This window comes from Rhinolophus sinicus, linkage group LG13 (genome assembly GCF_036562045.2).
Source record: "Rhinolophus sinicus isolate RSC01 linkage group LG13, ASM3656204v1, whole genome shotgun sequence".
NCBI classification, from domain to species: Eukaryota; Metazoa; Chordata; class Mammalia; order Chiroptera; family Rhinolophidae; genus Rhinolophus; species Rhinolophus sinicus.
In genome coordinates, this window is record NC_133762.1 from 27,945,941 (window position 1) to 27,969,213 (window position 23,273).

At 45.6% G+C, this 23,273-nt stretch overlaps 1 protein-coding gene across 1 annotated transcript in view; it reads left to right on the plus strand.

Moving 5' to 3' along the window:
* SLC13A3 (solute carrier family 13 member 3) overlaps window positions 1–23,273 on the plus strand; it is a 61,088-nt gene that overhangs the window by 21,506 nt on the left and 16,309 nt on the right. The window contains exons 2-9 of the mRNA XM_019749727.2: window positions 1,673–1,938; window positions 4,224–4,387; window positions 13,123–13,189; window positions 16,011–16,181; window positions 17,336–17,461; window positions 19,166–19,261; window positions 20,188–20,292; window positions 22,735–22,832. Of these exons, the coding sequence (XP_019605286.1) occupies window positions 1,673–1,938; window positions 4,224–4,387; window positions 13,123–13,189; window positions 16,011–16,181; window positions 17,336–17,461; window positions 19,166–19,261; window positions 20,188–20,292; window positions 22,735–22,832 (1,093 nt within the window). The remainder of the gene's footprint in view (window positions 1–1,672; window positions 1,939–4,223; window positions 4,388–13,122; window positions 13,190–16,010; window positions 16,182–17,335; window positions 17,462–19,165; window positions 19,262–20,187; window positions 20,293–22,734; window positions 22,833–23,273) is intronic.

The window sequence follows — 23,273 nt, forward strand, 5'->3', positions numbered from 1 at the left end:
GAGGACGATGAGAAATCAAAACCCAGGGACTTTTTAGTCATTAGATTTGATTCTGTATTATTGTTTTTGCTTTTGATCTTTAAAGTGTGTATCCAATAACCTGACATGTTGAAATATTCATTTCAAGTCGTGTCCATTTGTGTTATAATCATTTCTTTCTTCCCTGCCCCTAACAAATTTTTCCGTCTCCTGCAGGATAGTTGATTGTATTCACTCTGGGTGTCCATTTTATTTTGTTTTTTCCTCCAGAAGAATGTATCTTAAGTCAATAGGAAAATGGGATTTTCCCCCAATTTTTTATTGTGGTAAAATACATAGAACATAAATTTTACTGTCTTAACTATGCCTATTTTTAAGTGCACCGTTCAGTGGTGTTAAATACATTCATAATGTTGAGCAGCTGTCACCACTATGCAACCATCCAGCTCCCGAACTCTTTTATCTTGTAAAACTCAAGCTCTGTACCCAGTAAACAATGACTCCCCCACTCTCCTCCCCCAGCCCCTGGCAACCACCATTCTACTTTCTGCCTCTGAGAGGTGCCACATATAAGTGAAATTCTACAGTATTCGTCTTTTTTTGTGACTGGCTTATTTCACTTAACATAATATCTTCAAAGTTCATCCATGTTGTAGCGTATGTCAGCATTTCCTTCCTTTTTAAGGCTGAATAATATTTCATTTTATATATATATATATATATATATATATATATATATATATTTATACTACATATATACTTATATATATTTATACTATATATTTTATACTATATATATCACATTTTGCTTATTCATTAATCTGTTGATGGACACTTGGGTTGCTTCCACGTGTTAGCTATTGTGAAAATGCTGCAATGAACATAGGTGTATAAACGCTCACTGAGATCCTGCTTTCAATTCTTTGGGGTATATACCCAGAAGTGCAAATGCTGGCTCATATGGTAATTCTATTTCATATTTTGTGAAACCACCACACTGTTTTATCCTCAGCAGCGGTACCATTTTATAGTCCCACCAAACAGTGCACAATATAGCACTTATTATTATTACTATTTATAGAGTGTGCACTATTAGGCATCATACTACATGCTGGGTACAGATGTGGCAGTTGTTACAGGTGTTCCCTCCGCGTCCCCATCGGCACTCACCATTCTGCACATGCCAATAGCTAGCTTCTTACTGCACCAAAGACGCTCAGATAAGTGTGTTCTCTGGATGCACGTGGGCAGGCTGGAAATGCTGGGGACTAATGCTCGCAGAAGTAGCCCTCAACCAGTGACGGCCAGGAGTTGGCAGATAAATAGCCCAGCTTCCTCGTCTCCCAGGTGAATGACTGAGGCATGATCTGCACCGTCTCCCAGGGACCCCATCAGGATTGAGCCCCCGCTGCTCACAGTGGTAACCTCATTAACACACACTATTGACTTTCTTCTCTGCTTGACTTCTCTACTAACATTCCAGAACTTTCTGGGATCCCCTATTAAGTAAGCTGCTTCTACACTCATGCTCATCTCCGAGTCTACTTCTAAGACAACGGGGTATTTCATATAGTCCTATAAAATGGACAGAGATAGTGTCCCCATTTTATAGCTGAGAGCAAAATGAGGCTTAGATTGGTGATGCCACCCCGGGTTCCGCTGACCCTCCTGAGCCTGCATTTCCCCCCTGCAGGAAGGCCGCTGCCTGTTTGTCATCCTGCTCATGGCGGTGTACTGGTGCACGGAAGCCCTGCCCCTCTCGGTGACGGCCCTGCTGCCCATCGTCCTCTTCCCCTTCTTGGGTATCCTGCCGTCCAGCCGAGTCTGCCCCCAGTACTTCCTGGACACCAACTTCCTCTTCCTCAGCGGTCTGATCATGGCCACCGCCATCGAGGAGTGGAACCTACACCGGAGAATCGCCCTCAAGGTCCTGATGCTCGTTGGGGTCCAGCCAGCCTGGTAAGGCCAGGTGACGGGTCCAGTCCAAAGGTGGGGAGGCAGAGGGCCCACATCTATGGAGCCCAAATTCATTCTTCCCGGTTACTCATCGTGTCCCGCCTTCCACATTCTTATTCATTCCTCAGATATTTAATGAGCCCCTTCTGTGTGCCAGACACAGTGCTAGGCTTGTGGGAGCTTCTCAAAAGTGCGTAAGAATCACCTGGGAAACTGGTTGAAATGCCGATTCCCAGACCTTGGCCCCAGGGAATTGTGTCCTGTAGTTTTAGAATGGGCCATATTAGCAGTATGACTGACTGCTTAGGGCTGAATTCCACCTTTCCTGGAAATGACTTAACCTCTCTCGGTCTGTAAAATAATGATACTATAGCCTAGATCTGCACAATAAATGCTGGCCATTGTCATCCTAGTTTGCTATTTACCAGCCAAGATGACAGGGTGGGTAGTGAGTGGGTAAAAAGATGGCCTTAGAGAGACAGGAGGCAGGGTCCATTCTAGCAGGGCCTCCAACCCCTGACTAGGATGTGAACTTGATTCTAAGGGGATTGAATGGCCTTTAAAATTGGGTTATTGTTCTTTTAATCTTTGTTTTCCAATCTGGTGAATATTAAGGATTCCTTCCCAGAATAATGTTTTTAAATGCATAAAGCACAACACCTGGGATTTAAAACAACAATAACCACTACAATTACAGAAAAATGCAGTTATCCAAATAATTTTTTAAAAACACACAAATTTGTGGTTTGGTACCATGTGTGCTCCTTTCTAGTAAATGATGAGATCTAACTACTGGCCTAACAACAACTGTAGTTTTGAGGCAGTCTTGACTGTTAATGATATTCCAAGATGTCTGCAACTATTATACAACAATGAGATATGAAAATATCTGTGATCTTCATTGGTAACCAAGTCCCAGACACTTCTGACACTACTGAACTTTGTGGCCTCTGTGTTTATCACCGAAGGAAATAGTTCATTTCTATTAGGTGTTAGTAAAATAAAGATATATTTTCCCCTCCTCCTCTCCATCCTGAATTATATCCATAGACTTCGGGTTATGAATCTCTGCTTTAAAGAGTTCTAAGCTGGGGAGCGACATCACCAGATTTGCATTTTTAAGACAATTCCTCTTGGCTGCTGTGCAAAGAGCAGATAGGCAGTGAGAAGCTGCCCAGTTAGGAGACTGTTCTGGGTGTCCAGACAGGAGATGGTGACAACCTGTACTAGGGTGGTGGCAGTGGTGATGGAAGAATGGATAGATGGGAGAGCTCTTTTTGTGATGGGCTTGGGGGGTGAGGGTGAGGGAGAAGAAGGTTCTGGATAACTTGTGGGTTTTTAGCATTTGCTCCGGGCCAAACACTATGCTAGTCTCTGGAGCTGTTTCCTCCTGGGGGAACTGTCAGTCTTAGGAGAGATATTCCATCTATAGAACTGATCCCAACAGAAAGCAGTGTTTGATACCCAAGGGGACCACGTGCCATAGGAGCCCAGGTGAGAGATAGGGGCTGACTTCTTTGTGGAGGAGCTTACATTTGACATTGAAGAATAAGTGGGGCTGCTAGCAAACGTATTTTAAAGTTCCCACAATGAAATCAGTATGACACTAGTTCAGAAATAGATTTGAAAACACAGAATAAATAACTTAGACTAAATCTGCATCAGCGAGGAAGGGAAAGATTATTCAGTAAATGGTGGGGGTTGAAATAATTACATTATTCTTTGAAAAAGAGATCTACTTAGAGCTGATTTCATACTGTACATCTAAATACATTCCAGGTGGATTAAGAGTTGAATGTAAAGGGAAAAGGTCATGAAACTTGGATTCCTGTTGGTAGGAAGGACCAAACAATGGAAGGCAGGCGGGAGAGCAGGGCATGCTGGGTGCTGGGGAGAAGTTCAGCTCAGCCTGAGCAGGGGTGCCTGGTAGGAGTGGGAGGGGGAGGGGGAGAGGAGGATGGTAGAGTCTTGGTGCCAAACCAAGGCAACTTCATCCTACAATGGGAGCCATCAAGGATTTGGGGGCAAAGAAGAGACAATTTCAGAGGGTCTTTGGAACTATTTTACCTTGGGCACCTGTGGTGAGTTCACTTACATACATTGAGCCAGTTTCCTTAGATCTCAAGGCTGGTGACTGGCTTTGGTCCCCGTTTGGTCACAGGCTCGTCCGCTCTGGGCCTTAACTTCTCATCTATAAAATGAGTGGGCTGGATTCCTCAGGGCAAACTCGGGCCAGAGGACTTCCTGGACCCAATTCTGGATCTGCCTCTAACCCCCCCTGTTCCCAGGCTCATCCTGGGGATGATGGTGACCACCTCCTTCCTGTCCATGTGGCTGAGCAACACTGCGTCCACCGCCATGATGCTGCCCATCGCCAGCGCCATCCTGAAGAGTCTGTTTGGCCAGAAGGAGACTCGGAAGGACCTCAGCTGGGAGAGTGAAGAGAATGCAGGTGAGGCTGTGGAAAGGGACTTGGGGCCAGGCCCACCAAGGTGGAGGAGTTGGATGGAGAAGTCCGAAGCGTGTCGGGGAAGGCGAAAAGAAAGCACTTATGGAGCACCTACTAAGTGCTGAGTATTTGAATAATAATACTAATAATAATAATTGAGAATTAACGAAGTCAAACCATGGTACTTTAAAAAATTGCGTTTATTGAGCATTTACTATGTACTAAGCAATTAGCTAAACATTTTATATGCATTATCTCCTTTACCTCTCAAAACAGCCTTATGACGTAAGTACTGTAATTAAATCTTGTTTTAAAGCATTTGAAGAGATGCCCAAAATCACTACTATCTAGAGAAAGGCAAACTGAAGCAACAAAGAGATTTACTTCGATGGGACTGGCAAAAAGAAGAAAGCGAGATAATAGAAAGTGTTGGCAGGAATGGAACTCTGTCTACTGCTGGGGGTGGCAGGTGGGGACCAGTCAGTGTTTCTTAGGGGCATTCTGCAAAATTTCCTGAGATTCAATGTGCCTATACCCGATAACGAGCAGTTGTGCTCCTGAATGAAATACGAAAGGGACTCTGGCCTAGGTCCAGAGGGGCCATGTGTGGCCGTGCTCACGGCAGCTTTCTCTGTGGTGAGCTGGTAGTCCCACGAATGTGTCCCTCATGAAGGGCAGGGCAGGTGTGGTGAGCGCACGCCATTGAACGCTCTCCTGCTTTTAGGAGCAAAGAATGAGAGGAACGTATAGTGATAGACGTGGAGCTCATAAAACATAGGTGTGACTGGGGGGGAAAAACCAGAATGAAATAGAGAACACAATATTGTTATGTAAATTAAGAATACGTGCAAATGAGAACTTGGTTTATAGGAACGTAAGCAGAGGAAAAGCTTCACATTAAACACGTCCGCGGGGTTGCTCTGGAAAGGATGGGAGTGAGCAATGGAGATGAAAGGGACTAAATACATAGTACATAACAGTAAGGGAAACAACAGAGGGGCCTCGTGCAAGAAATAGTGAGAATGTGCCAGCAACTGAGGGATTTATTCACTCCAACCTCTGAAACGGTGTTCTAAATAAAGCAAAAGGAGCTGCCCTGTTTTTATATGACTAAGCAAGGGCTGGGCGAGTGACTTCCCCAAATCACACAGCAGGTAAATGGCTGAGCCCGACTTTGCACGCAGGCAGTCTGTCTCCAGACCCCACTCTCTTACCCGTGAAACCAACTGCATCAGTGAGAACTCTTTTCACTGCACGCAAAAGAATGCCAGTCGGCAAGTGACTTAAAGAATAAGGGTTTATTTCCCTCAAATATCAAGAAGTCAGAGAAAGGCAGTTCCAGGATCAATTCGGAGGCACAAAGGTGTCAGGACTATTCACTGGTGTCTGTTATTCCCTTGCTCTTTCCCTCATGGTTGAAAAATGGCTGCCATATCCTGTCTGCTTTAAAATGTGTTTCTTTTTACTTATATAAATAAATATATTTTAAACTGATACATCTATGGGCAGAGGTTGCTAGTTTACCCCCAGTATTGATTCTTCCTTTGTTCTTTTAGTAATAGAACCCCTACATGGGCGCATGGCTGGGCAGAGAAAAGTCTCAGTTTTCCAGTTTGCCTTGCAATTAGATGTGGTCATGTGACCAAGGTTAGCCAATGAGAATGTGACCATGATGGGGGGGCCACGTGGGGGGCGAGATGCTACCTAGGAAGCCACATGTTGACAGGTGGATGGCAGATCTGCCCCAGTAGCTTTGGATCATTGACCCCCACTAGCACAACAGACATTATCCGTGAAACCATGGGCTTTGGTGTGCTAGTTATGTTTTTTCAAATATTCATGAAAATAAATATACATCTATTAAAAACCTAAATATTGATACATGTACCATCTATGTTAATCTCATTTACTGTAGTGTGGGTATTTCCCCGTCATGCAATAAGGGGTCTTGCTTATTTTATTTCCACAGCAGCCTTGAAATCTAGAAAGTAGTATAAGAACCTTACAGATGAGGTCCAGAGAGGCAAAGTGAGATGTGCGGATTCAATCACATTGTTGGTAAAGTAGCAGAGCCAGAATCTAGGCAAGGTCAAAGGCCTCTACGTGGAAGGGAAAAGTTCTAGAGCCGGGGTTGGCAAACATTTTCTGTAAATGACCAGATCGGTCTTTTAGGCTTTGCTGGCACTTCTGTCACGACCAATGAACTCTGCCCTCGCAGAGAGAAAGCATCCATAGACAGTATGTAAATGAGCAGCAGTGGCGGTGTTCCAATGAAATTTTACTTATGGGTGCTGCAAGTAAAATTGTATCTACAACTTTTACATCAGGGAATATTCTTCTTCTACTGATTATTTTTCCAGCCATTTAAAAATGTTAGACACTTTCTTAGATGTCCGGCAGTGGGCCGGATTTAGCCCAAGTGCTATAGTTTGCAGTTTTCTGCTCCCTGGTATCAGCTTCGTTGGTTTTCAAACTGTTTCCCCTGAGTCTTGGGGCTCCAAGAGAACTGTCTCGTAGTCAGTCACCCTGGGGTGGCAGCAAGCTCCTTTTCCCATTTCAACTCCAGCTGCCCCCACTTTATCTGCTTTGTACACTGAGCTTCCAATTAACAACACAGATGTTTATTGAGCACTTGCTTTGTGCAAGGACTCTTCTTAGGGCTTTACATCTGGCTGACATGGAGCGAGCATTGACCTCCTCCAGAGGGATGGAAATCAAGGAAGAAATAAATAAAAGGGGATAAAGTAGCCCCAAGGCCACCTAGTTTCAAAACAGCTGCTCTGGTGTTTTGAATCTAGGCTGGCTGACTTCAGAGCCTGTGCTCTTAACCTCTGTTATTCTCCCTCCAACACAAGATTTTTCTCAGAGTCTAGTGGCCAAAAGAAAAAGAAAAAAGTTGGAAAACCAAGTTCCTCATTATAAAAATGAAAAGATCCAGGAAGGGGAAGGGACTTGCCCAAGGTCACACCCAATGTTGGGCACAAGGTGATTTTAGAGTCTTTTCCCTTGTGCTGCAGGGTGTCAGGAGGTAGGAGAACCTTGAGGGCTGGGGCAGACACCTGCTTTTTGGGATCAGAGAGCTGGCATTGGTTAATGATCAACCCTAAGACCTAAAGCAAGGCCCGTTCCAGTGCAGAGAGAGGTGTTGCCTTTCACCCAGTTTCTGTGCTCTGTCCTGGGTTCAGGAGGTAAGGACAGCGGTGGAGAGAGTGGAGACTGTTAGTGGGCCAGGACAGGGACGGGGAGGCTCCTGGGACTTTAAGTACATGAGGGACAGCCATAGTAACAGCGATGATGGACACTTTCATTTTCTTAAGACCCAGACACTGCTCTGGTTTTCATGGCAATTAGCTTGTTCAGTCTTCCTAACAGCACTAGGGGGTGAATGAGCCCCATTTTACAGATGAGAGGACTGAGGCTCAGAGACAAAACAATCTGCCCAAAGTAACAGGATGAGTTAGTTACTGAGCTCTGTCCGAATCTCGGACCTGTGCTTATGAGCACTGTCCCCAAGCAAGAGTCTGGGGCAGGGTGGGGCTCACTGGACCAGACCCTGGGGGTCCTCAGACTTGGAAGGCAGCCTGCTGTTCCTCTTCAGATCCTTTACCCAGCTCTGCTCCTTGCACTGCCTGGGGGACCGTGGGGCCAGGTGGGTGGTGGCTTCCCCAGCCTCCTTCTACATGTGCGCTCCCATCAGGTCCTCCACTACAGCCCCACAGGGGTGGTCCTCTCATCACGCCCATTTTACAGAGGAGGAAACTGACGCTCAGAGTGGTGAAGAATTTGCCCAGTGTCCCTCAGCCAGTAAGGGGCCCAGCTGGCTTTTGAAAGTAAACTCTACTATTCCCCTCCTTTTCTCTGCCCAAGGGAGGCTAGCATGCCACCCATGTCTCCTTTAGGAATGCACAAGAGGCTCCAATCTATTAGGCTGGGTTAAGCATTGCCTTCCCTCTTCGCTCTTCATCCGTGAGGCCAGGAGCGGGGGGTGGGGGGGAACTCCTTTGAAGGCTTTTTTCTCATCTATAAGATGAGGACAATACCTCCCATTTCACATATAGTGTCATGAAGCTTACCCGAGACCTGAGAGCTGGGCCTTGACTTTCCCTGGGGTGCTCTTTACCTAATTAGATACAAGAACTCTTTCCTGAGGGCCTTCCGTGTGCCCAACGTCAAGGTTAGACTAGGATTCGCAGTTCCAGGTCAGACCTACCAAGGGCCAGGTGGGCAGTCTTTGGAGATAGTGAGATTCAGGGGGGTGGAATCAACATTCCTGGCGCAAGCCTGACTCTGCCACTGACCCTTTGGGTCTCTTGATCCCAACCTTACCCCACCTGTCTGGACTTCAGTCTCCCCAGGTGTTCTGAGGCTGCTAGAAGAGTATAAACGGGAAAGATGTCATCCCCCTGCCTGATAAACTCAGGGATTGGCATTACTTGAATACAACCTTATGTAAGCCCCAAGCTCCTAACCAGCCTTGTGTACAGCACATACAGTCTTACATCGGGGCTCCCCGGCTCAGATGCTGGCAGCACCCAGGGTCCATGGATGAGTAACAGGGGCCAGGTAGGGACAGAGGCCCTCTGGTGAGCACACACCCCCCTCTGAGGGCGTGGGCAATTGCCAGAGGCTTCAGTTTCCCCTTGTGTAACTTCAGGCGACTTGTGTTCAACCCTAGCTGCCCAAAAGAATCGCCTGCAGAACTTTTCAAAAATACTGAGGCTCCAGCCCCACTCGAGCGCCCCTAAACCAGAACTCCTAGGGTGGCGCCTGGGCCCTCCCAGGAAATTCTGTTTTACCCAAGACTGCAGAGGGAAGGGTACGGAGTGAACTAGAGATGGATGGGGGCTGGGGAGGGTCACTGGGTCAGAGTTCTTCCAGTCGGGCCATTCCCTGGGGAGCAACTTTGTCCCTTAGCATCAGTATCCTATTAACAGCCCCTCACTTCCTGCTTCAGTGCCTCTGGCTGTGTGCAGCGCATCACGGGAGCCCTGCGGCCCTTGTCCCCGTGGCCCAGGGTGAACCAAGCTGCCTTTAGCCTTCAGACCCTGGCTAGTGGTCAGCAGGGCCAGCCTCAGACATAGTAAAAATGACACAGTCAGCCACCAAGGAATCCTGCTCCCTCAAGGTGCCAACAGGAAAGGAGCAGCCCAGGTGTGTGTGTGTGTGTGGGGGGGACTTCTCCAAGCCCCTGGGGGAGACAGGGAAAGAACCGAGGCTGGAGTCTAGACCCTTCTTCCTAGTCCACGTGGATGAAGGTCCCAGGAGTTTGCTTCTGTTGCCTCAGTGAGGGAGAAGAGCACACATGGGGGTTTACCTGGGTCATCTCAGTAAGAGGGTGTTAGGACCTCTCACAGGACTTGGGCTGTGGTTGCGTCACATGGAGAGGGTGTCTAAGGAAGCAGGGTTTTCTCTAGATTGGGTACTGACAGATCGGGCGCAACTCGATGCTTGGGTAAAGAAGTAGCAGCCATTCGTTTCGCAAGAGCGGGGGATGCTTGGCATTTTGCGGGTGGCAAATGACTGTGTGGTGGATAGATTTGTGACAGGTCCTTGCTTTGGCTCCTTTTGTCAGTCTCAGAGTGATTTTGTCTGAGGTCGGTGATGTGTAAGATGACTTAGGTCCAACAAGAGAACAACATGGCATATCTGGGTCACACCACTTCCAGACATCAGGGTCCACTTTTTTATTCTTCCTCAAGAGTAACCCACATTAACAAAATCCTTGCTGGCGCTCAGATTCCTGGGAAGTTCTTTAAATCTGGCAAACTTCAGCCCACCAAATCTAGCCCACCACCTGTTTTTTTGTGCAGTTTGTGAATTAAGAATAGTTTATGTTTTTTAAGTGGGTGAAAACAATCAAAAGTAGAAGACTATTTTGTGACATGTGAAAATTATACAAAATTCAAATTTCAGTGTCCAAAAAATAAAGGTTTAGCCACACTTATTCGTTTACGTATTGTCTGTGGGTGCTTTCAAGATATCATGGCAGAGTTGAGTAGTTACTGACAGAGACCACATGGGCTCTAAAGCCTAAAATATTTACTATCTGGCCTGTTACAAAAGAAGTTTGCCAGTCCCTGCTTTAAATGTGTCTTAGTGCCTTCAGGCTGCTATAACAAATATACCACACACTGGGTGTTTATGTCACACAGTTCTGGAGGCTGGAAAGCCCAAGATCAAGGTGCCAGCAGATTCAACGTCTGGTGAGAGCCCACTTCCTGCTTCATAGCTCCTCATCTTCTCACTGTGTCCACACATGGTGGGAGGGGCAAGAGAGCTCAGTGGGGTCTCTTTTATAAGAGCGTTAATCCCATTGTGAGGGCTCCACTCTCAGACCTAATCACCCCCCAAGGGCCCCACCTCCTAACACCATCACACTGGGACTTAGATTTCGACATAGGAATTTAGGGCAAACACAAACATTCAGTCTGTAGTAAACGGGTCGACTCCTTAATCTTCTTCACAACCCTTGGAGAATTATTACTTCCATTTTATGAATTAAATAACTGAGCTACAGAGAGGTTAAGGGATTTATCTAAACCAGTGTTTCTCAAGCTCAGCACTGTTGACATTCTGGTTGAAATAATTCTTTGATGTGGGGTCTGTCCTGGGTATTGGAAGACGTTCAGCAGCATTCCTGGCCTCTACCTACCAGATGCCAGCAGCACCCTCCCACCCCCACCCGAGTTGTGACAACCAAAAGTGTCTCCAAACATTGCTCAATGTCCCTTGGAGGCAAAATTGACCCCGGCTGGAACCACTCATCCAAGGTCACATAGTAAGTGATGGAGCTGTGATCTGAACCAAGAACCCATGTGTTCAGCTACCAGCCAAATGCCCAATGCCCAGGGATGGGTTCTTTTGCCCTTAGTGATGGTTTCAGCTGCAGGAACTTTTAATCCCTTCGATTTTTCTTGTCCCCAAAACACTATCAAAGGCTTCTAGGGAGACTGACCTATCAAGCAAAGGATACTTTTAAAATAAAGTCAGATCCTGTCCTGAATCCTCTGCCCAAACACTCCCCTGGTTCTGCTCCCATCTGGCTCAGAGGAGAAGCCAAAGTTTTGCTGTGAGCCCCTGGTATGATCCAGCCCACCCCTTGCCACTTCTCTCACCTCACCTGTTCCTCTCCCACTCCCTCAGGCTCCGCTAGCCCCACTGGTCTCCCTTCTGCCTCTGGACCCACCAGACACACTGTCACCCCAGGGCCTTTGCATCTGCTCTTTATTGCACTGGAGGTTTGCATGGCTCCCCTCATCTTCTTCAGGTTTGATGTCACCTTCTCAGTCAGACTTTTCCTGACCACCCTTTATAAAAGGTGTCCCACCCCAGAATACCTGTCCCCTTCCCTGCTTTTTCTCCGTGACACTCTTTTCCATCTTACATGCTGTGTATATACATATATATACTTACTTGTTTATGGTCTGTCCCCCTTAGCAGAAGGTAAGCTCCACAAGGACATGGATTTTCATGTCCTGTCACTCAGTGACATTACTGATGGATTGATTGGCGAGGGTTCACGTGACTGAGTTCTGGCCCTGGACTCCAAGTCGCACCAGGTCTTGTCTAACAACCGAAACACATCCACACCTTATTCGTTCTCAGCATCTCTGTGGCCGCTAATCTGGTGCAGTCATCATCCTCTTACCTGGGACATGCAATAGATTCTGAACTGGTCTCAGACTCTGAACTGAGCTTCCAATTTTGCCCCGCTACAGTCCATTTTCCCCTTCCAGACCCAGAGACATTTGTGAAATGTCAGTCACATGATATCCATCTGGGACTCTAAATCCTGCAAGGGTTCTCCATCCTTGATTTGACTTCTGACTTCTGTTGACCTCTGCCTACCTCACTCCCACCTTTCCTAGGCCTTCCCTACTCACTACTTTCCCAACACACTGGCCTTTTCATGGCTCCTCAACTCTGCCAAGTGTCTTACCCCAGGGCCTTTGCACTTGCTGTTCCTGTTACCCAGGACCCTCTTCTCATGGCTCTTCATGTGACTGGCTCCTCTTTATCCTTGAGGTCTTAGATCAAATGCCATCCACTGATGGTGTCTCTCTGTTGACCTAATCACAGTTGATCATCTACTTCCTCTCCCCACTCTGCAATTACTTTCCTTCACATGGCCCGGTTTTATTTCCTCCATCACTTTCGTCACCACCTGAAATTTTCTTTATGTGTTTGTTGTCTGTCTCCCCTTCTGGAATATAAACTTCATGGGAACAGGGACCTTGTTGTATATTGTTCACTGTGTACCCCAAGTTCATGGTCAATAGCACATAGTAGGTGCTCAATAAATCCTTTTTGAATGAATGAGTGAGAGATTGGGGTCACCCATCCCATTGCTGATCCATTACCACTCATAACTAGTTTTTCCCAAACATCCCTTTGGCAATGGCTGTTTTTAATCCCTTCGATTTTTCTTGTCCCCAAAACACTATCAGGCTTGAGTTAGGGGTTGTCAAGCAGTCTTGCAGCTAACTCCCTGCCCACAGGTCTGGGGTCATCTCCAAATGGGAGTGGGTGGGACAGGAAGATGGAATGTTGAGTGCCTTGTTTTATTTCTTTGTTTGTTTGTTCATTCATTCATTCATTCATTCATTCGATTCAGTGAATACTGTGGGATCCTTGGCAAAGGGCAGAGCCTGAGGAAACAATCTTGACGGACTACAAAAGAGGGGGTACACTCTGTCCTGTTCACATGACACTAAAGACATCATGCTCTTTCCTCCTAGCTGCAGTGCGGACAAATGGCCTACACACCGTGCCCACGGAGATGCAGTCTCTTGCCAGCACAGAAGAGTAAGTTCCCGGTGAAAATCGTAGAGGAGCCAGTGCTTAGTCCAAGGAGATGACGAGCAAGAATTCAGTGCCGCAAGCAACCCCCTCCCATCTCTGTCTGTTTGTCCAAATGACCTAATTGCCCACATTTCCACCACTCGTCCCTTGGGCTTAAGCACAGACTTCCACAGACCCCTTAAAAAGCACAAATGTGGACAGGGCAGGGGAGCACATTAAATCCCTCGAGTCCTGATGACTGAAGAGTCTCAGAGGAGGGCCCAGAAGAGCAGGGAAGCACATGCCGCATGCTAGGCAAGGACGAGAGGGGTGCAGACCAGCTCACGAGGCCTTAAGGCACAAATATCCTAGGAGACAACACTCATCTTCACACGTATGTGAGTCAAGGAGCACCTTGACATGGATGGCACGTTCCGCCTTTGATGTCCTTTGTACAGGACAGCGTGGTTGAGCTCCTGGGGGGTGGAGCCACGCAGACCTGACTTTGAACCCTGGCTCTGCTGCTTACCTGCTGTGCCCTTTAAATAAGTCACTTAACCTTTTCTGAGCCTCAGTGAGTTTCGCGTACCAACTGACAGAGGAGATATTGGAACCCACCTTACAGGGTTGTTTTGCGATTGAATGAGGTAATATGGACCAAGCAGGTTGCAAGGCCCTACATGCACGGATGGTAGCACTTGTTAATAGCATCGTTATCTCGATTTAATGGTGATGCAATAGCAGGGAGTAAAGTGGTTTGCTGAAGGCAGTGCTCGGCATCGATCAGGTCTGGTTCATTCATTCAACAAATATTTAGTGAGAGCTTTAGGATGAGCCCGGCACTGCTGTGGATACAGCAGAGAAAGACAAAAAAATCCTAGCCCTGGGGAGCTTAGGTCCCAGTGACCAGGAACTAATTACACGAGTAAAATCCATAATACATCAGATGGTTGGCAAGTGCTATGTAGGAGACCAAAGCAGGAAAGAGGGCCAGGGCGGGGGACTGGGAGTGGGAAAGGGCAGTTTTAAAATGGGTGGTTAGGGAAGGCCTCTGAGAAGGTCATGCTTGAGCAGACACCTGCAGGTGAGGCGTCATGGAGGGTGCGTGGAAAGTGTTCTCAGCTGAGGGACCAGCGGGTACCAAGTGCCTGAGAGTCCAAAACAGACAGGAAGCCAGTGTGGGTGGAGTAGGGGGAGTGGATGGTAGGAGGGGGTGTCAGATTGTCTGTGTGGTTAAGAGGGCAGTGGTGGGGGACAGAGTGGGTGGGACTTCACAGGCCATTGAAATAGTCTTGACTTTGAATGAAAGAGGGGCTGATGGAGGGATTAACAGAAAAGGAACATGATCTTACGTCTGATTGTCTTATCCCCTGGCCTGTGCTCCTTCTCGGCCTCATTGGGGAGCCCTGAGTCCCACTCTGAGATCTGGGTTCTGTGATTGGCCCAGCCACTCACGGCCATGCAGCCCGGGAATCGGTGTTAACCGTCTGCCTACACAGAGCGTAGTGCTGAGTTCGCTGGGAAACACCTGAGCCCCACTCTCTGCAACGCCATGTGCATTGGATGCAAACTGTTTCCTCCCTGGGCCTCAGTTTCCCCATCTGAACAAAGAAGGGGTTGCAGGAGATGGGCCCTAGGGTCCTTTCTGTTCTCTCGGTCTCACTGTGAGGCTCATTCTGGTTGGGTTCCCCGATCTGAGGGAGGCCATAGTTCCTGACCAAGCTGCTCACCCCGAGAAGCCAGGCTATGACATGGGGTCTCCAGCTGCTTCTCATCCTTGCCTTCCTTTCAGATCCCAGATCGTGTCCCCGTTGCCCACTGGAGAAAGGGTCCCTCGTGTAGCAATTAAGTCAGAAGGCATTTGAAGTATCTTTTATTCTTAAAAAAAAAAAATCGATTTGTTACACAGGAGCAATTCTTAATTCCATTCACTTATAAATAATATTTTACAATTGCACGTCTTAATTTACAAATGCTCTTAAGCAAAAAGAAAGATATACTCAGTATCTCACAAGGATAGATTAAAACCGTTACGTGACGACCATTTTAGATTATTGATTGATATTTCTCTATAAACATAAACGCATTTTTAAATAAAAATATTAATAATGCTACATATGCTATTTTGTAACCTGCTAGTTCACTTAATGAACTGTAGTTAACATCTTTTCACCTCAATACATTTGTGTCAACCTCATCTTTTAATTATATAATGAACAATTCTAATTTCATTCTTTCCCCAAACTCTTTCACTATACAAGGAAAACAACCCAGAAATACAAATAAAGAATAAAAGAGGGAAAAAATCCATGATTCCACCCCCAAGAAAGACACCAAATGGACTTTGCCTATACCATTCTAGACTATTAATATTCGTATATTCATGATACGTGAATTTTTTTAATTAAAAAAAAAAACACTAGTGCTGTTACCTACCTTTTCCCTTCATATAATAGACAGCTTTCACCTTAATACACACTCCCCTAAATCATCATTTTAATAGCTGCATTGGTGTTCTATCCAGAAAGAGGATCATCTTTATTTAGCCAATCCCGTTTTAATGGAGACGTAGGTTATTTTCAATTCAAATTATATTTAATACCATGGTAAACTCTTGTACCCACATCCAATGCACTTGACCAATTATTTCTTTAGGGTAAATTCTGAAGAGTAGAACACCTAAGCTGAAGGGCTGCACGTTGTTAGAAGTTTTTGATGCCCGTGCCAATTACCTTCTAGAAAGACCACTTAGCTCTCCCAACCCAAACAATGTGTGAGCCATCCCCCTGTGAGGTCAGGATTTCTGAGTGTGTTCTGAACAGCTTCTCTTTGGGTTTGTTTCAAGCAAAGACGGCCCTGAGGAGGTGGAGGCTTCATGCTCCAAGAAGGAGGAAGAATATCGCAGAAACATCTGGAAGGGCTTCCTCATCTCCATCCCCTACTCAGCCAGCATCGGGGGCACTGCCACCCTCACGGGCACGCCCCCCAACCTCATCCTGCTTGGCCAGCTCAAGAGGTAAAAGCAGTGTCCCGCGACTAGCATGGGAGTTTCTTCTCCTTCTCCCCGCCCCCTCCTTCATTCAGCATGCTGGTGGTGTGTGTGCAATGCTTTCTATTAGCCAGGCTCTGGGGACCCAGCAAGGCACAAAACCCAGCAAAGTCTCTACCCTGGGGGTTTCCCATTCTGGGCGGGAGACAAGCAGTAAAGGAAAAAGCAAATGAATGTGATATGTCAGTGCGATGAGTTATGAAATAAAAGTAAAGCAGGATAAGGGGGTAGAAGTGACAGGAGAGGGTACTATTTCATACAGGTTGGTCAGGGATGTGTGACCGCTCTACTAAGGTCACATTGGAGCAGAGACTTAGTAGTGAGAGGGAGTGAGCTATGTGGACACGAGGGAAGAGCTTTCCAGACAGAGAGACTAGCCTGTACAAGGTGAACAGCACAAAGACCAGTGAGCCTGGCGTGTAGAAGGTAAAGGGGCTTGTGGCAGGAGATGAGGTAAGAAGAGGTGAGACTAAGGCAACTGTTGTAAGGACTCCAGCTTTTCCTTCAAGTGAGATGGGGAGTCAATGCAAAGCTGAGAGCAGAGAAGTGATATGATGTAGCGTCTGCTTTAAAATCTAACCCCAACTGGAGGCCTTGGTCTGTGGGATGGGAAGAGTTTTCAGGCGGCCTGGCCATCCTGACATGAGCAGACTTTGTTCCAACTTGAAAAGAAATTAGGGAAAAAATGCTGGCGCTGTATGTAAAAATATTAAACATGAAGGATTTTGAGTAAATTGCATGCAAATTATATGCAAACAACATGCAACTTTAATTGCACAGGCTTGGCCCTTCTAGTCTGGGAGGAGGGGATTTAGAAGGAATGCCAAGTAATATGGGGTTCTGATTCTCCCGCTGGGAGTCTGGGGACCCAAGGAAATGACTGCCCTGAGTGTTCTCCTTGGGCTGTGCTCCCCAAATACATTTTATTAATTTATTCTGATTCTATACATTATAGGCACATTATAGAACACTCACAAAATATAGAAAAAATAAAAAATTTGAAATACCTTTAATTCCACTGTTATATTTAACATACTGCTTATAGGTTTTTTATGTACACACACACACACACACCCAGCATGGCTGAGCTTGGCCAGCTCTCACTTCCCTCTTTATTCCAGTTTCTTCCCACAGTGCGACGTGGTGAATTTCGGCTCCTGGTTCATTTTCGCCTTCCCGCTCATGCTGCTGTTCCTGTTGGTGGGATGGCTGTGGATCTCCTTCCTGTATGGGGGAATGACCCTGAGGTACCGTACCCTCATGTTTAACTGAGCTTTGAGCCTGACTGAACTGTGTGGGACCCAACTTCCTTCTCACTGGGGAGTGGCCTTCCTAAGTCTCCGTCTCCTCCTACGTAAACTGAGGATTGTCCTTATAATTTCATGTGATCTTCTCACGTGGTGACTGCAGGAGACCTCGCCTCCCAGGGATGTGATAATTATGGGTGGTGTGGGACCTACCTGCGAAGCCCAGACCTTCAGCTATTAATAACTCACCCATCAGCAATACTAATATATTACCAAAAACACAATTTTATTTTAATAGACATTGTGAAGTCGTTCTCCATAAGAACCGTGCTAATTTGTTCTCCCATTTACCATGTATGAGAGAATCTGTTTCCATGCAGCAAAGTGGATTTTTGCCAATCTGATAAGAAACAAATAATTTGCATTTATTTTACTGAGAGAAATTTTGAGCCAACTTTTCCTGTTGAGGGGCAATATGAAAAGTTTTTATGTATTCATGGGAACCATAGGTATTTCCTTTCCTGTGAATTGTTAAACTGTGTTTATATCCTTTGCACATTTTCCAAATGGATTATTGGTTTCAGTCTTATTGATTTTTAGTACTCTTTATATATTGAAAGATTAGTGATTATTTTGCAATATGAGTTGCAAATGTTTTTTCCTGATTTTTTTTTACTTATAGTGCTTTCTTATACAAAGAATTTTTAAGAAATTGATTATGTAGATGAATTTATTAATTTTCTCTCATATGACTTCTGAATTTTCAGTTACAGTTAAAAAGACCTTCCCATTAAAGGAGTTATAAAAAAGTAACCACATATTTTCTTCTAGTATTTTTTATATTTTTCGCATTTACATTTTTTATGTATTTGGAGTTTATCCTTAGGGTGCAGTGTAAGGGTTGGATCCAACTTCATTTTTCGTCCCAGTTGACCATCCAGTTGTCCTAACACCATTTATTGACACACAAAAGTTCTTCATTTTGATGAAGTCCAATTTATCTATCTTTGGTTCCTTGATCTTTTGGTGTTATATCTAAGAAATAGTTGCTCCGAGGCATGAAAACTTACCCCTACGTTTTCTTCTAAGAATTTTATAGGTTTAGCTCATACATGTAGGTCTTTGATCCATTTGGAGTTAAATTTTCTTTATGGTATGAGGTAGGAATCTACATTCATGCTTTTGTACCTGGCTATCCGGTTGTCCATTTGTTGGAAGGCAGTTCTTTCCCCCATTGAATGGTTTTGGTGCTCTTGTTAAAGATCGATTGACCACAGACGTGTGGGTTTATTTCTGGACTCCCAATTCTATTCCATTGATTTATATGCCCAACACCATTGACTGAATAGCCCATCTTTTCCACACCCGTCTATGATACCCACTTTATCACAGACTAAATCCCCATTTGTGGTTGGGTCTATTTCTGGACTTTCTATTTCATTTCATTCATTTGTCTGTTTGTTCATGTGTCTGTTTGACCCCCTAAAGGATTTTAAGCCTGGAAGTCATATGATCAGATTCACAGTTTTGAAAGGTCATCCAGGCTGTAGATGGGAGAACAGATTTTAGAAAGGGAAGACAGAGGCAGGGAGGCTCAGCAGGCCATGGCAGTCTCCAGAACAGAGATAATGAGGCCTGGCCAGGTGTTGGTTGGTGAGGGAAGAAGTTAGTGGCTACTCCTGAACTCCCCACTTTCTGTTTCAGGGGGTGGCGGAAGAAGAAATCTGAGATCAGAGCTGATGCAGAAGAGAGGGCTGGAGCGGTGATTCGGGAGGAATTCCAGAACCTGGGACCCATCAAGTACGTGGCATGGGGGTCTTTGGGGTGGGGAGAGAGCTGGCCTGACCCCTGGGTCCCCGGGAGCTGAGTCCCAGGGGAATTTCAGGACCAATGGCCTGAAATGGGATCCTGAAGACCGAGGGTAGGGAGGTGGCTTATACAGTCAGCCTGTTGCCCTGGTGCTGGGGTAGGTACCCTGAGGACCAGCAAGCCCCTCAGGGTATACTTGGGATGGGGACCTGCCACCTTCCCTTCTAATGCACAGGGTGGGACTGCCTTGGGTGGCTTCCAGGACCTTGTTTAATGCATGTTTCTCATGTGGTGAAAATATCTACGAGTTAGTAGGCCTGCACACAGGCTGACTCTGCCACTAACTTCCTGTGTAGTCTTGGGCAAGGCACTAACCCTCTCTGGGCCCTGTTCCCCAATCCGTGAAATGGACACATTGGGTAGATATTTGCTCCAATGTTGAGGATTCTCTTTCTACCTCTGTGTACCCCTCTCTCCATTTCTGTTCCTCTCTGCATCTGCCTCTATGGAGATTGTTCTTCTCTTTGCCTACCTCTCTGTTTCTGTTTATCTGTTTCCTTTCTCTCTGCTTTTCTGATTCTCTCTCTCTCTCTCTCTCTCTCTCTCTCTTTCTCTGTCTCTCTTTCTCTCCTCCTTAGGACCCTGGGAAATCCCTGGTGGGAATGTATAAATACTTTGGTGGGAGGGGTGCTTGATGCTCACACCTTCCTGGGGAGTGTGGAAGCCCCAGGACAGGAAACACACCATGGGACACCCCCCTCCTCACTCTGCGGGCTCCCTGGGGAGTGAGTTATTTTTTTCAGTTTCTCAGAGGCAGGGCCCGGGCCCATCATGCTGTGGGCACCTGCCTGAGGCCTTTCCACGCCGTGGTCCACCCGAACCCACAGTCACCATGTGTCTGCATCTCTATGCCACAGGTTTGCTGAACAGGCCGTTTTCATCCTTTTCTGCATGTTCGCCATTCTCCTCTTCTCCCGGGACCCGAAGTTCATCCCTGGCTGGGCCAACTTCTTCACCCCCGGGTGAGCCTCTGGGGCCCCACAGGATGGGGTCCAACAGGGAGGATTCTGGGGTGAGAGCTGATGGTTTCCATCAGACCCATCCGAGAGAGAGAGAATGGGAGCTACATACATCATGCACAAAATTTTAGTAGGCACAGATGAAATTAATTTTGATAATTTATTTAACCCAATATAGTAGTTTAACATGTCATCCATATAAAAATTATTTCTGAGCGATTTTGCTTTTCTTTTTCATACTGAATCTTCAAAACTGGTGTGTATTTTACACTGCAGCACCTCTCGGTTTGGTCTTCCTACACTTCAGGTGTCTACTAGCTCCACATGGCTGCTGGCCGCCATACTGGATAGACCGCGCCACACGTTTCAGCTCAGAGTCTCAGTCTCCCCTCTGCTAAAATGGATGATACAAGTTCTGCTCTCACGAGGGTTGTTACAAGGGAGAAATGACATGATTTCATGGAGCCAAGAGAAGTGGCTCTTATTAGCATTCTTTTATTCTCATTACTATTCTTTTCATTTTTCCAAAATGTAGGTGATTGTTATAGTACCAAAATGTAGGTACTTTGTTATTTTTCCTTCAGATTAAAAAAAAAAAAAAAGGGTATTATAAACATTCCAGTAATACAAAGAAAGTGAAAATCACCTAGAATCTCCATCCTCAGATCTGATATACATTTTTAATGACTTAAAAAATGCCTTTCTGGGAGCTGTTCATACATCTCGACTACATTGGTGGTCACAGGACTGTGCACATTACTCAGCACTCATTTACCCGTATCCTTTAAATGGGTGCATTTTATTGCTTGTTCATTACACTTCAATAAAACTAACTTTAAAAATACATGCAAACTAGGTAAACAGAAATCTACCTAAACACAAGATTTTTAAATAAGAAATATGATTACAGTGAAGATATTATTTGTGATCTGCTTTTTTCTTTTTTTGGCTAATTATAAAAGTTATGAAGATTCATTATAAACAATGCTGACTTGAAAAAGGAAAAGTTAGTTGCCTTTAATCTACCTCTGTCCAACCCCCCACTCATTATCACAATTAACAATTTGGTGCACAACATTGCAGACACACACACACACATTAATATACACACAGACATGTATGTGTACATATAACAAAAAATTGGAAAATACAATAATATGATCATGGACAACTTGCTATTCCATTCTTTTTAAACACTGCTTAGTATTCTATAGAATAGGAGTATCTTCATTTATTTTATCAATTCCTTTGGTTGTATTTCTATATCAGTACATAAAGCCTGATATTATATTTTTGTTTTTAAAAAAACAGATGCAGGGTATTTCATTTTATATATATATATATATAGTACATTATTAAACACAATTTATTTAAACAGGCCTCTACTAAAAGTCTTTTTTTTTTTTTACTATTATCAACAATGACATCCGTGTACATAATCTGTGTACAAGATTCCACTTATTTCCTGAGGATAAATTCCTACAAGTATAATAACTGGGTCAAGGGGTGTTGAAACATGCTGCCCTTCAGAAGGTTAAACCTGTTTGTTTTCCCTCCACCCCTGTTAGTTTCCCAACATGCTCATTTGGTATTATCCCCCTTTTCAAGTTTGCCTGTCTGTTCCAAGACGAGTAGTACTCCATTAATGTTTTTGATGTGTGTTTTTCTAATATAGTGATATTGGCCATCTTTTCCAGTTTTTTGGCCATTTGAGCACTCTTCCCAAATGTGTGGGCTGAAAAAGCTTTTGTTAGCAGCTGGCTCTGTGCTTCATTGAAGGTGGAGCCAGAAATATCTCGGTTTATCGCCCATCTCCTCCATCACCATGGTCTGACCTTGAGCAAGTTGCTTCTGCTCTCTGAGCCTCACATTCTTCATCTAAAATGAAAGATGCCTGCCCCCGAGGGCTGTTTCTGAGACTTCTGTGAGTTTCATGTCTGCACAGAACACACTGTGATCCTTGAAAGATAGTAGTTAGGTTTTGAGCGGCTCTGAGTCCGGTTTTACTGGTGTGAATGGGCTGCATCTCCATGTAGTAAGCTGCCCATCCCAGGAGGAATGCAAGCAGAAGCTGAACAAATACAGGCTCTTACAGGAGTCCATGGGGGCTCCACAGACCCTAGTATTCTGTGGCTCTCAGATTCTTCCCTCTTTGGTCAAATCCCTCTTCCTGGGGTCCTTGAATTAGGAAGATAAACATTTGTTTGGTTCAAGCAGCGGCTACATGCCCCAGGGAGCTATGGATAAAGGGCTTTTACGTCCGTCCATGGGCGGTTACACCCATACTGGGTTCAGTGCAGGGCAGAAGCCAGAGGCCTCCAACCAGGCCCCTTTACAGAGACCCTAATTCCCTCCCACCTCCCACAAATCCTCATTTGTAAATCTGCCAAACCTTGGTTTGCTCAGAGGCCTGAGGTCACATGCTTTGGGGTCTTGTCATTGTAGGTTTCTTTCTGATGCCGTCACCGGTGTAGCCATTGTCACCATCTTGTTCTTCTTCCCGTCGCAAAGGCCCTCTATCAAGTGGTGGTTTGACTTTAAAGGTAAGGTGGACACAGCGGGGATCTCGGTGGGCTCAGTAAAGACTGTGGCCTGGGGCATGGGAATCGGTGGCCTTGGAGGCAGGGCCCAAGCCCGGGTTCTGACAGCCCCACTGCCTGAGCCACAGGCCCTGATTCTTTCGTACCCTGGTTTCCTGTCTGAGTGGTTACCTTGTCTGGGCACCTAGGGCTGCCAGACACCCACGTGCTAAATACCGCGGGCTGTGTGTTTTTGTATAGCCCTTGAGCTAAGAATGGCTTTCACATTTTTAAATGCCTGGAAAGAATCAAGAGAAAAAATATTTCCTGACACATGAACATTCCATGAAATTCAAATCTCAGTGTCCGTAAGTAAAGTTTGTAATTTCTTCAATAAGAAATTCGTGGACTTGTTTATTCTCTTTAGTTATATAAGTACCTACGCAATAGCCTCAATTTTATCTC